The 14,426-nt window shown below is 39.9% G+C and overlaps 1 protein-coding gene across 1 annotated transcript; it reads left to right on the top strand.

Annotated features, from left to right (window-relative positions):
- Positions 1 to 1,178: 1,178 nt before the first annotated feature.
- LOC149200247 (uncharacterized) lies at positions 1,179 to 3,491 on the top strand. Its single transcript, XM_089399538.1, has 2 exons — positions 1,179 to 2,426; positions 2,537 to 3,491. Exons 1-2 carry the CDS (start codon positions 1,250 to 1,252, stop codon positions 3,130 to 3,132), a joined length of 1,773 nt encoding a protein of 590 aa, XP_089255664.1. The 5' UTR covers positions 1,179 to 1,249; the 3' UTR covers positions 3,133 to 3,491.
- Positions 3,492 to 14,426: the final 10,935 nt, after the last annotated feature.

The following is a 14,426-nucleotide window of genomic DNA, read 5'->3' as shown; positions in this document are numbered from 1 at the left end:
TAAAAACCGGCCGGTTTATTGCTAACCGGCCGGTTCCGTCCTAAACCGGCCGGTTTATGGACAGGCCGCCGGTCAAGCTAAAAAGCGCACGGTTTTTTGGAGCTGAGGGCGGTTTAGGGTTTTTGGGGCTGAGGGAAAGGGATTTTCCCTCCAAAAACACCCTCACACTTGCTATAAGACTCCCCTCTCACTCTCATTTGTCTCACACAACTGATTTGGAGTGTTTGTGAGTTTGTTTGTGAGCTTGGAGAGTGTGGAGTTTTTGCTGAAGTAGTCATCTTGGAGTTGGAGTTGGAGCTATTTTGGAGATAGTGTGTAGCTGTCAGTGGAGTTGCCATCATCAAGAGGAGGCTAAGGGAGCTACTTTGCATTTCCAGGTAAGGATTTGCACTTGATAATTCCTCATTTGGGTCTGCTGTCCATGAATTATTTTTTTTGTGCTATAAACTTCTCATTTCAATGATCTATCATCTATGCTAAGCCTATGAACTCTCTAGCTCTATGCTATCAAATTTTGTAGCTTGCATGCGCATTTTTTTTCCTACATTTATCATTGGTTTTCCATGTTCCTTAGCTGCATTTTTTTTTTTTAAATGGCAGATTTATTTGCAAATTGTTATTATTTCAAGCAAACATGGCTCCAAAAGGAAAGGACAGTGCATGGGCTCATTGTGATGTAGTTGAGGGAAAAATGATATGCAAATTATGCCATAAATCTATTGGAGGTGGGGGTATTCTTAGGTTGAAACAACACTTGGCTGGGGTAAGAGGCCAAGTAAAGCCATGTGATGCACCAAATGCACTGTTAGGTCCTATTAGGGCAGAATACATTGCCAAGCTTGAAAAATTTTATGAGGATAAGGCTAGGGAGAAGGCCATCCAAGATGAAATTGCAAGGAAGAGGGAATTATTAGAAGCCATGAAAGAGAGTGGGTATGATGATTATGAGATTCAAGACTCCACTTCTATCCCTTCCACCAATGACCCCTTTCACTATGTTCATCCTTCTGTTGGAGTTGGCCGACCATCAAAAGGACCAAAGAGACCAAACATCCAAAGTTATTTCTCATCTTCTGCCACCATTGCTTCTTCTAAATCTAATCCCACTTCCTCCCAGCCAAGTTCTCAACCCACTTTGGATCAGCATTGGAAAAAACAATGCAAAGAAAATTCTCACCAATACATTGCTAGATGGTGGTATGATTCAGATATCCCATTTAATGCTGCTCGCTCACCTTATTACCAAGCTATGTGGGACTCTGTTATAGCTGCAGGAAAGGGCTTCAAAGGCCCTAGTATGCATGACTTGAGGGGAGCTCTTTTGCAAAAAGAGATATCTTCCATTGATGAGTATTTGACTGAGTTTAGAGAGTCATGGGTCAAAACAGGTTGTTCCATTATGTCAGATGGATGGACCGATGGAAAGAACCGCACTATCATTAATTTCCTTGTTTCTTGCCCTCAAGGAACCATGTTTTTGAAATCAGTTGATGCATCTGATAGGGTAAAGGATGCAAGCCTTCTATTTGAGCTTTTGGATAACATTATTCAGGAAGTTGGGGAGCAGCATGTTGTGCAGGTCATCACTGATAATGCCTCAAACTATGTTCTTGCTGGAAAGATGCTTGAGGCCAAATATAAGACCATATTTTGGACTCCATGTGCTGCACATTGCATAGACCTCATGCTTGAGGATATAGGCAAGGTGGAGTGGGTAAAAAACACTGTAGAGCATGCCAAGTGCATTACAAAATACATTTACAACCACTCATGGGTATTGAGCCTAATGAGGAAACACACTGGAGGCAAAGAGCTTGTTAGGCCTGCAATTACGAGATTTGCAACTCACTTCCTCACGTTGCAATGTCTCAATGGTCAACATAGAAACTTGCAGAAAATGTTTTCCTCTGATGAATGGTCTGAATCTCGGTGGGCTCGTAGACCAGATGGAAAAGACACCAAAAAGAAAGTGTTAGACACTTATTTTTGGAAAAGGTCTGTAGAGCTTGTGAAAATTACCGAGCCCCTTGTTAAGGTGCTAAGGTTGGTGGATGGGGAAAGATTGGCCATGGGCTACATTTATGAAGCTATGAATCAGGCAAAGGAGCAGATACGGGCAGCTTACAATGACAGGTTAGCTAAATATGGCCGTATATGGGAGATCATTGATAACAGATGGAACAATCAACTCCATCGTCCTATACATGCAGCCGGGTATTTTTTGAACCCAAGGTATCACTATAAAAATCGGCTAGGAGATCAGCATGATGGGGAGGTCAGAGCTGGATTGATTGATTGCTTGGAGCGCATGGTCCCTAACCATGTAGACCAGTTGGATATACATAGACAGCTTACTATTTTCAATCAAGCAAGTGGTACTTTTGGCAAAAACTTGGCAAAGATGGCAAGAGATGTGGACCAACCAGGTAAGCAATTCCAATTTCCATTTTGTTTTTCATTTCAAGTTAAAATTGTTTACGTTCTTTACAATTCAAATTATAAACTAAGTTACTAATTATTGTCTTTTTCTTTGCAGCACATTGGTGGGAGTCATTTGGTGGCCAGTGTCCTCAATTGCAAAGGTTTGCAATTAGAGTCCTCAGTCAAACTTGCAGTGCTTCAGGTTGTGAGCGCAATTGGTCTGTTTTTGAGCGCATACACACGAAGAAGAGAAACCGTTTGGAACAAAAACTGTTAAATGATCTTGTTTTTGTGCAATACAACCTTCGACTGAGGAGGAACCAAATGATGAGCAAATCACCTGATCTAGATCCCATTGTGTTGGACGATATTGATCCAACATCAGAATGGGTGGAGGAGACTGAAGATCCTGTGTTTGAGGCTGATTTTGATATCGACATGGCTTTAGCGGAGGATGAGGCAGATTATGTGGCGGCATCAGAACCAGGATCAGTAGCGGCATCAAGGAAAGGCAAGGAACCAATGGAAGGCACTAGTCGTGCAGGTCGACAAACTCGTGCTTCCACTAGGTCCACTTCTATTGTCATTGGTGGCATTGATACTGATGTTGCAGATGAGGCAGAGGCATCCTCAGACTCTGAACCAGATGATGTCTATGTAGCTCCTGATGATGATCCTGTGTCTAGTAGTGGTGATGATCTTGATGATTGATCATGTGTACACTGTAGACTTGTAGTAGGCCAATGGCCTCATAGCTTGCAGCATTGTTTTTGGACTTTATAGGCCATTTAGAGCCTCATTTCTTATGTATTTTGCTATTTTGTCGATGATATGTATTGCACTCGGTGCCATTTTGATATATTCACCTTTGCATGGTATATAAATGAGCAAACTTTGCATATTTTGTCTCTATTGGCTTGGAATCATGGTTTTACATCTTAAAAATAGTTTTGTTTCATTAAAAATTAATTATTTAATGTATTTTTTAAAAACCGGTTCGTTTAGACCAAACCAGTCCCGGTTAGACCGGTTCCGGTCGGTAAACCGGTTAGCTAGGTGGACCGGTTCGGTCACCGGTTCCGGTTTTAAAAACACTGGCTGTAACAAGACCTTTCAAGAGCTGATCTATCTCCTCTTCAGACAAAGGAGACAATGCCTTTTGTTTTCTTCTGCTTAAACAGTAATTATCTTCATATGATAGAGCACTCGGACTATCATTTATTACTGAGTTATTGAAAGGAGATTCATCACTTACTTGCACAAAGATCTCACCTTGCTGTTCATGAACTGACTGGATTGCTTCTTCATGAAGGCTGTGTTCTAATGATGGACTAACAGTATGAATTACTGTGTCTTCTACATTCCAAATGATTTCAAAAGAACCTGGAGTAGCTGACTCGACATTATCACAATCTACAATCAGCATTGGACTTACTTGCATGTTGTTGTCTTCTGTGGGCAGATCTGAAATGTCATTCTCCCTTTCATCATTTTCAGCCATATTATCTTCAACCTGCTGATCTTGATTCTGCTGCAAAATGTCCTGATCATCTTGATGGGAATTCTCTAAGTTCTCTTTATGCGGCTGAAATGGATTCTCATACAGAGCCTCCATAATCTCAACGTCCATAAAATTATCATCTTCATAATATTTCTCAAGGCTTTCAATAAAAGTTGAAGCATGTTTGCAACAGTCTTGAACTAAATTTAATGATGGATAAGAGTCCTTATATCTTTCAATGAACATAGCATGAAAATCCTTTAAACAGTAAATACAAGCAGGCGACAAACTTTCATACCATGATTGGGCTTTACTTTCCAGAGTGGCCAAGAATATCTTCATCAAGCAATCTTCAGGAAAATCCACCTTCAACTTGAGAATATGCATATGAAATCTAACTAGATGTAAAGCAGCATCCTTCTTACCATCATCATTAAATGTAAGCAAATTCCTTGGCCAATCTACCTTCAGAATTTTATTTGGAAAACCAGGGATGTGATCTCGGCTCAGGGGAGCGTATCTTCTTGCAATCCGATCCATCTTGAAAAGCTCAAAGCTACTGATCTCTTTGCAGTGAAGTCACCATGAAGCACAGGTTGCTGGATTCTTCAGTGAAAAGAGTCGGCAGGTGAATGATTTCAGCCTTGTCAGTGTCTGATCGTTGTCCACTATCAACAATCAGATCTGAACTTGATACATGTACTGGGGTAAAATGCAAATGAAGTGTTGTATTCACAAGCTCACGGAGATGGACTGAAGCAGCGTTTATCTACTTCCGCTTATCCAAAGCAAAAGCGTTTCGAAGGCTACCTGGCATAACTTCAGGCTCCGTCTAAGACTTATGAAACACATACATCAAGCCACAAACAAGTTTGTTCTCCCCAGTATGGTTGCCAATATGTTAGCGCTTGAATTTGGCCTCAGGCTGAAAAAGACAAAATCCAAGGCAACATCAAACCACTTAGCCTCGTAGCTAGCCCTACGGGGCAGGAGAGGGCTCTCTCCGGGTCTATCTGAGCAAAAGGTCTTCAAAGGGCGGACATGACCAATAAAGAACACTGATTTTAGGCTAGTAAACTGATAGAGAAGGTTTGATTTCATATTTTTAGGGTTTTGGTGGAAAACAGGGGGAAAGCAATATTGGGTGTGGGGATGGGACACAGCTTTTGCAGAGGTCTTTTTGGGGCAAGGTAGGAGATTGTCTTGATGCCTTTGATTTAAGTGAATGGATAGGAATGACCGGTGAGGAGCTAAAGAGAGCAAGAAACTTTCGAGAGTTCTCTTTAGACATAGGAAAACATAGATATTAAGCAAACTTAAAGGCAGAGCATATAAATTATGAATTCTACCTTAACACTTCATTTTCTTAATGTGCAGAAAAGAAAAGTGGGAAAATGATACACATAAAAAATCTAACAAATACATGAGAGAAGCACACCATCAACACAAATAACCACAGGAATCCCAAATAGTGCTGCAAAACCCTGGTCTTTCCTTTACCAAAATTGCAGAGATACAATGTGTAATACAATAGAAGCTTATCCCTCAAGAGTCCAACCATGAAAATGACTAAGAAAATACATAATATAGGCAAGCTAACACCTTTCCTTGCCTCTAGGGGTCGAGCTCATCCTTCTAGGAGTTGTTTCAGCCAATTCTAAACTGAGCACTAAAATCTAGGCAGTCAAAACAACTTGCCTTTATAAAGTAGGAAACCAATTCATTCATTAAATTTTTGACTTTTTATGAATGAATCTTCTAGAAGAGATAAATAAGTGCCATGACATCATTAAATTATATAAATTACATCAAGAAGGATGAAAAATCACCCAAAAAAGTCAAAACTAGTCAAATCTGCATTTTGCTGAGCTGTAGGTGAAAATCTAGCAAATTTCCCTGATGCTTAGCGCCCCAATTCTCAACGCGTAGTGCACCTTTGAGCCAACGTTTGAGGCACTTTCCGGCCTCCAAATGAGGCAAAAGTAGGCTTGTTGGAATGATCTGGACGTCTACTTTCCAACCCAAGTGGAATTTCACAATTTGGTGTCCATTTGCCCCTCCAAAATTGCAATCTTCCAAGACTGTTTCCTGTGTGTCCAAAAAGTGGCAGAAAGTCATTTTTTGCATGTTTTTTGACCTTCTAAGGGCTCAAAACCTGATGAAATGTCTTGGAAATTTCTGAGAAAGTGTAATTTGTCATGAAAAATAAAAAAATGCTGATTTTTTGAGAAATGGACTTGCCCATCTTCAGGGTAGCGCGCGGTGCGCTACGCGTTGAGGGCAAAAACCTGTGTTTGGCACAAAAAATTCACAATTGACAAAATTTTCTCCAAATTTCTTGAAATTTGGGCTGGGAGTCCCCAATCAAGTACCATGCTCAGTCAAAGAGGCTTTGGCTAAAATTTGGAGTGGATCGGCCCTTTTTCTCCGTTTTAGTGCCTTGCTTAATCTCCTTGGATCTAGCGATTGTATTTTTGATATTTCTCTAAAACCATGACACCTGTGTAAAAAGTGAAGGAGGTTTTTCTTCCTTGGAATGTTATGGACAAAAAAAACTCTCAGTTTTCCAAAATTCATATTTGATTGCTCTGAAACATCTTTTGAGTGAAAGTTATCTTGATGTGTGAAACAAGGAATTTTGTGGAAATGAAGCGAAATGAAGGGAATGAGGGGCTTCTAAATTCTTGACAAAATTTTTGGAAGTAGGGAGGGATGTTAGGAAGCAGGCGAAAGTGGAATCTCAAATATTGAGTGAGGGGAAGGGGTCCAAAAGGGCAAAACACAGGTCAAACCTAGAAAATTGCCAAGTTGTTGCAGGAAACTAGGGTTTGCGCGAAAATGAGGAATTTGGGGGATCTCAGTGATGGGAAGCATTTGATAAGGTACTTTAAGGATAGGGGAAGGTGTATGAACATCAGGATACAAGTTTTTCCGATGATTTGACCTTCCAAGAGAAATTGCCTTCAAAACCCTAAGAGAGGGAAATGACCTTACCTAGGCGCAACTGAAGCATGAACAAGGTGTAAAATGACTCACTAGACACTGACATGATAATGAAAACCCTATGAATGATGATAGACTCAGCTGAATAGTGACATATATTGGCATTTGGGCAATTTTGAAAATGTTGAAAGCAAACCCTAGACCTAATGCCTAGTGACCAAATTTTGCTTGAAAACTCTTTGAAATGACAAAAAATTGACCTTGACACTTCAAAATCACTTTGTAAGAGCACGTTTGATCACTGGAGGAAGGCTGGAAAGACTGACACTAACATTGGCTCCAATGTGGATGGTAGCTCCTTGGAGGTGCCAAGAACCGCAGATCTCTATAACAGCTAGACAGTGCCTTCGTACATTGGGCGATGGAGTCATTATTTGACAAACAATACAAGACTTTGACTCATTTATTTCCTGAAACTTGATTCAAACCGAATCAATTATGAAACCTACATGATTGAAAACTGACTCACAAATGATTCATGACTGACTTAACTAAAACAAGAACTTACAAAGCTTATTGAAGGGCAGCAGTCCATCGAGATTTGAAATCATGATGACAACCACCTGTGTTTCTTACAAGACAATATACATCAAACTATATCAAAATGCCATTGCAACTAATCAAGCAGATGCCTTCTTGATTGATTCTCCTGATTAGATCTTCCGGTCAACAATACAAATCTATCACTGGGCATCCAAAAACATAGTTGACCATGGATAAAACAAAACACTGTAATAAACACTTTCACTGCTAGCTGCAACAAACTTGCTAGAGGATCGTAAAAAACATGAAGATTTGCCATTGCTACCTCCTGCTGAAAGTTCAAGGTGTCATTTGTTTCAAATTCTGATTTGCCTTCATCATGTGCTTCGGTAAAAGTATGCTCATGGGCTTCAAAAAACTCTGAACAAATGGATGGGCAGATCTCTTCTTGGAAAAGCATTTCAGCACATGAAACATATGAAGAGGAATCTGAATGGAAATCCTGAATGTTTTGTTCTTCTCTGGTGTGAATGTGCTGTAGGTCATTTGTATATGATATGACACCCGGATTATCATCTTTGTGAAGGAAAACATTATCTGTTTGCTGATCTACAAGACAATCATCTTTTTCAACAGAGGAAGAAGTTTTCCCAACACTTTCCTAACTATGTGTGCATTGCAAATCTGCTGTAGCTTGGGTTGTAACAAGACCTTTCAAGAGCTGATCTATCTCCTCTTCAGACAAAGGAGACAATGCCTTTTGTTTTCTTCTGCTTAAACAGTAATTATCTTCATATGACAGGGCACTCGGACTATCATTTATTACTGAGTTATTGAAAGGATATTCATCACTTACTTGCACAAATATCTCACCTTGCTGTTCATGAACTGACTGGATTGCTTCTTCATGAAGGTTGCGTTCTAATGATGGACTAACAATATGAATTACTGTGTCTTCTACATTCCAAATGATTTCAACAGAACCTGGAGTAGCTGACTCGACATTATCACAATCTACAATCAACATTGGACTTACTTGCATGTTGCTGTCTTCTGTGGGCAGATCTGAAATGTCACTCCCTTTCATCATTTTCAGCCATATTATCTTCAACCTGCTGATCTTGATTCTGCTGCAAAATGTCCTGATCATCTTGATGGGAATTCTCTAAGTTCTCTTTATGCTGCTGAAATGGATTCTCATCCAGAGCCTCCATAATCTCAACGTCCATAAAATTATCATCTTCATAATATTTCTCAAGGCTTTCAATAAAAGTTGAAGCATGTTTGCAACAGTCTTGAACTAAATTTAATGATGGATAAGAGTCCTTATATCTTTCAATGAACATAGCATGAAAATCCTTTAAACAGTAAATACAAGCAGGCGGCAAACTTTCATACCATGATTGGGCTTTACCTTCTAGAGTGGCCAAGAATATCTTCATCAAGCAATCTTCAAGAAAATCCACCTTCAACTTGCGAATATGCATATTAAATCTAACTAGATGTAAAGAAGCATCCTTCTTACCATCATCATTAAATGTAGGCAAATTCCTTGACCAATCTACCTTCGGAATTTTATTTGGAAAACCAGGGATGTGATCTCGGCTCAGGGGAGCGTATCTTCTTGCAATCCGATCCATCTTGAAAAGCTCAAAGCTACTGATCTCTCTGCAGTGAAGTCACCACGAAGCACAGGTTGTTGGATTCTTCAGTGAAAAGAGTCGGCAGGTGAATGATTTCAGCCTTGTCAGTGTCTGATCGTTGTCCACTATCAACAATCAGATCTGAACTTGATACATGTACTGGGGTAAAATGCAAATGAAGTGTTGTATTCACAAGCTCACGGAGATGGACTGAAGCAACGTTTATCTACTTCCGCTTATGCAAAGCAAAAGCGTTTCGAAGGCTACCTGGCATAACTTCAGGCTCCGTCTAAGACTTATGAAACACACACATCAACCCACAAACAAGTTTGTTCTCCCCAGTATGGTCGCAAATATGTTAGCGCTTGAATTTGGCCTCAGGCTGAAAAAGACAAAATCCAAGGCAACATCAAACCACTTAGCCTCGTAGCTAGCCCTACGGGGCAGGAGAGGGCTATCTCCGGGTCTATCTCAGCAAAAGGTCTTCAAAGGGCGGAGATGACCAATAAAGAACACTAATTTTAGGCTAGTAAACTGATAGAGAAGGATTGATTTCAGATTTTTAGGGTTTTGGTGGAAAACAGGGGGAAAGCAATTTTGGGTGCGGGGATGGGACACAGCTTTTGCAGAGGTTTTTTTGGGGAAAGGTAGGAGATTGTCTTGATGCCTTTGATTTAAGTGAATGGATAGGAATGACCGGTGAGGAGCTAAAGAGAGCAAGAAACTTTCGAGAGTTCTCTTTAGACATAGGAAAACATAGATATTAAGCAAACTTAAAGGCAAAGCATATAAATTATGAATTCTACCTTAACACTTCATTTACTTAATGTGCAGAAAAGAAAAGTGGGAAAATGGTACACATAACAAATCTTACAAGTACATGAGAGAAGCACACCATCAACACAAATAACCACAGGAATCCCAAATAGTGCTGCAAAACCATGGTCTTTCCTTTACCAAAATTGCAGAGATACAAAGTGTAATACAATAGAAGCTTATCCCTCAAGAGTCCAACCATGAAAATGACTAAGAAAATACATAATATAGGCAAGCTAACACCTTTACTTGCCTCTAGGGGTCGAGCTCATCCTTCAGGAGCTGTTTCAACCAATTCTAAACTGAGCACTAAAATCTAGGCAGTCAAAACAACTTGCCTCTATAAACTAGGAAACCAATTCATTCATTAAATTTTTGACTTTTTATGAATGAATCTTCTAGAAGAGATAAATAAGTGCCATGACATCATTAAATTACATCAAGGAGAATGAAAAATCACCCAAAAAAGTTAAAACTAGTCAAATCTGCATTTTGCCGAGCTGTAGGTGGAAATCTGGCAAATTTCCCTAATGCGTAGCGCCCCAATTCTCAACGCGTAGCGCGCATTTGAGCCAACTTTTGAGGCACTTCCCGGCATCCAAATGAGGCAAAAGTAGGCTTGTTGGAAATTTCTGGATGTCTACTTTCCAACCTAAGTGGAATTTCTCAATTTTGTGTCCATTTGCCCCTCCAAAATTGCAATCGCCCAAGATTGCTTCCTGTGTGTCCAAAAAGTGGCAGAAAGTCATTTTTGCATGTTTTTTGACCTTCTGAGGGCTCAAAACCTGATGAAATGTCTTGGAAATTGCTGAGAAAGTGTACTTTGTCATGAAAAATCCAAAAATGTTGAGTTTTTGAGAAATGGACTTGCCCATCTTCAGGGTAGCGCGCGGCGCGCTACGCGTTGAGGGCAAAAACCTGTGTTTGGCACAAAAAATTCACAATTGACAAAATTTTCTCCAAATTTCTTTAAATTTGGGCTGGGTGTCCCCAATCAAGTACCATGCTCAGTCAAAGAGGCTTTGGCCAAAATTTGGAGTGGATCGGCCCTTTTTCTCCGTTTTAGTGCCTTGCTCAACCTCCTTGGATCTCGCTATTGTATTTTTGATATTTCTATAAAACCATGACACCTGTGTAAAAAGTGAAGGAGGTTTTTCTTCCTTGGCATGTTATGGAAAAAAACCTCTCTCAGTTTTCTAAAATTCATCTTTAATTGCTCTGAAACATCTTTTGAGTGAAACTTATCTTGATGTGTGAAACAAGGAATTTTGTGGAAATGAAGCGAAATGAAGGGGATGAGGGGCTTCTAAATTCTTGAGAAAATTTTTGGAAGTAGGGAGGGATGTTAGGAATCAGGGGAAAGTGGAATCTCAGAGATTGAGTGAAGGGAAGGAGTCCAAAAGGGAAAAACACAGGCCAAACCTAGAAAACTACCAAGTTGTAGCAAGAAACTAGGGTTTGCGCGAAAATGAGGAATTTGGGGGATCTCAGTGATGGGAATCATTTGATAAGGTACTTTAAGGATAGGGGAAGGTGTATGAAAATCAGGATACAAGTTTTGCCGATGATTTGACCGTCCAAGAGAAATTGCATTCAAAACCCTAGAAGAGGGAAATGACCTTACCTAGGCGCAACTGAAGCATGAACAAGGTGTAAAATGACTCATTAGACACTGACATGATAATGAAAACCCTATGAATCATGATAGACTCAGCTGAATAGTGACATATATTGGCATTTTGGCAATTTTGAAAATGGTGAAAGCAAACCCTAGACCTAATGCCTAGTGACCAAATTTTGCTTGAAAACTCTTTGAAATGACAAAAATTTGACCTTGACACTTCAAAATCACTTTGTAAGAGCACGTTTGATCACTGGAGGAAGGCTGGAAAGACTGACACTAACATTGGCTCCAATGGGGATGGTAGCTCCTTGGAGGTGCCAAGAACCGCAGATCTCTATAAGAGCTAGACAGTGCCTTCATCCATTGGGTGATGGAGTCATTATTTGACAAACAATACAAGACTTTGACTCATTTATTGCCTGAAACTTGATTCAAACCGACTCAATTATGAAACCTACATGACTGAAAACTGACTCACAAATGACTCATGACTGACTTAACTAAAACAAGAACTTACAAAGCTTATTGAAGGGCAGCAGTCCATCGAGATTTGAAATCATGATGACAACCACCTGTGTTTCTTACAAGACAATATACATCAAACTATATCAAAATGCCAATGCAACCAATCAAGCAGATGCCTTCTTGATTAATTCTCCTAATTAGATCTTCTGGCCAACAATACAAATCTATCACTGGGCATCCAAAAACATAGTTGACCATGGCTGCAACAAAACACTGTAATAAACACTTTCACTGCTGGCTGCAACAAACTTGCTAGAGGATCGTAAAAAACATGAAGATTTGCCATTGCTACCTCCTGCTAAAAGATCAAGGTGTGCTTTGTTTCAAATTCTGATCTGCCTTCATCATGTGCTTCGGTAAAAGTATGCTCATGGGCTTCAAAAAACTCTGAACAAATGGATGGGCATATCTCTTCTTGCAAAAGCATTTCAGCACATGAAACATATGAAGAGGAATCTGAATGGAAATCCTGAATGTTTTGTTCTTCTGTGGTGTGAATGTGCTGTAGGTCATTTTTATATGATATGACAATCGGATTATCATCTTTGTGAAGGAAAACATTATCTGTTTGCTGATCTACAAGACAGTCATCTTTTTCAACAGAGGAAGAAGTTTTCCCAACACTTTCCTAACTATGTGTGCACTGCAAATCTGCTGTAGCTTGGGCTGTAACAAGACCTTTCAAGAGCTGATCTATCTCCTCTTCAGACAAAGGAGACAATGCCTTTTGTTTTCTTCTGCTTAAACAGTAATTATCTTCATATGACAGGGCACTCGGACTATCATTTATTACTGAGTTATTGAAAGGAGATTCATCACTTACTTGCACAAAGATCTCACCTTGCTGTTCATGAACTGACTGGATTGCTTCTTCATGAAGGCTGTGTTCTAATGATGGACTAATAGTATGAATTACTGTGTCTTCTACATTCTAAATGATTTCAACAGAACCTGGAGTAGCTGACTCGACATTATCACAATCTACAATCAGCATTGGACTTACTTGCATGTTGTTGTCTTCTGTGGGTAGATCTGAAATGTCATTCTCCCTTTCATCATTTTCAGCCATATTGTCTTCAACCTGCTGATCTTGATTCTGCTGCAAAATGTCCTGATCATCTTGATGGGAATTCTCTAAGTTCTCTTTATGCTGCTGAAATGGATTCTCATACAGAGCCTCCATAATCTCAACGTCCATAAAATTATCATCTTCATAATATTTCTCAAGGCTTTCAATAAAAGTTGAAGTAATGTTTGCAACAGTCTTGAACTAAATTTAATGATGGATAAGAGTCCTTATATCCTTCAATGAACATAGCATGAAAATCCTTTAAACAATAAATACAAGCAGGCGGCAAACTTTCATAACATGATTGGGCTTTACATTCCAGAGTGGCCAGGAATATCTTCATCAAGCAATCGTCAGGAAAATCCACCTTCAACTTGCGAATATGCATATGAAATCTAACTAGATGTAAAGCAGCATCCTTCTTACCATCATCATTAAATGTAGGCAAATTCCTTGACCAATCTACCTTCGGAATTTTATTTGGAAAACCAGGGATGTGATCTCGGATCAGGGGAGCGTATCTTCTTGCAATCCGATCCATCTTGAAAAGCTCAAAGCTACTGATCTCTCTGCAGTGAAGTCACCATGAAGCACAGGTTGCTGGATTCTTCAGTGAAAAGAGTCACCAGGTGAATGATTTCAGCCTTGTCAGTGTCTGATCATTGTCCACTATCAACAATCAGATCTGAACTTGATACATGTACTGGGGCAAATGAAGTGCTGTATTCACAAGCTCACGGAGATGGACTGAAGCAACGTTTATCTACTTCCGCTTATGCAAAGCAAAAGCGTTTCGAAGGCTACCTGGCATAACTTCAGGCTCCGTCTAAGACTTATGAAACACACACATCAACCCACAAACAAGTTTGTTCTCCCCAGTATGGTCGCCAATATGTTAGTGCTTGAATTTGGCCTCAGGCTGAAAAAGACAAAATCCAAGGCAACATCAAACCACTTAGCCTCGTAGCTAGCCCTACGGGGCAGGAGAGGGCTCTCTCCGGGTCTATCTCAGCAAAAGGTCTTCAAAGGGTGGAGATGACCAATAAAGAACACTGATTTTAGGCTAGTAAACTGATAGAGAAGGTTTGATTTCAGATTTTTAGGGTTTTGGTGGAAGACAGGGGGAAAGCAATTTTGGGTGTGGGGATGGGACACAACTTTTGCAGAGGTCTTTTTGGGGCAAGGTAGGAGATTGTCTTGATGCCTTTGATTTAAGTGAATGGATAGGAATGACCGGTGAGGAGCTAAAGAGAGCAAGAAACTTTCGAGAGTTCTCTTTAGACATAGGAAAACATAGATATTAAGCAAACTTAAAGGCAGAGCATATAAATTATGAATTCT

The sequence above is a fragment of the Pinus tabuliformis genome, chromosome 2_1, assembly GCF_031772625.1.
Source record: "Pinus tabuliformis cultivar Carrire ecotype Pingquan chromosome 2_1, CPIR1, whole genome shotgun sequence".
In the NCBI taxonomy this organism is placed as follows: domain Eukaryota; kingdom Viridiplantae; phylum Streptophyta; class Pinopsida; order Pinales; family Pinaceae; genus Pinus; species Pinus tabuliformis.
Note: the sequence above shows the minus strand (reverse complement) of the source record. Positions and strands in the feature narration are given on the sequence as shown.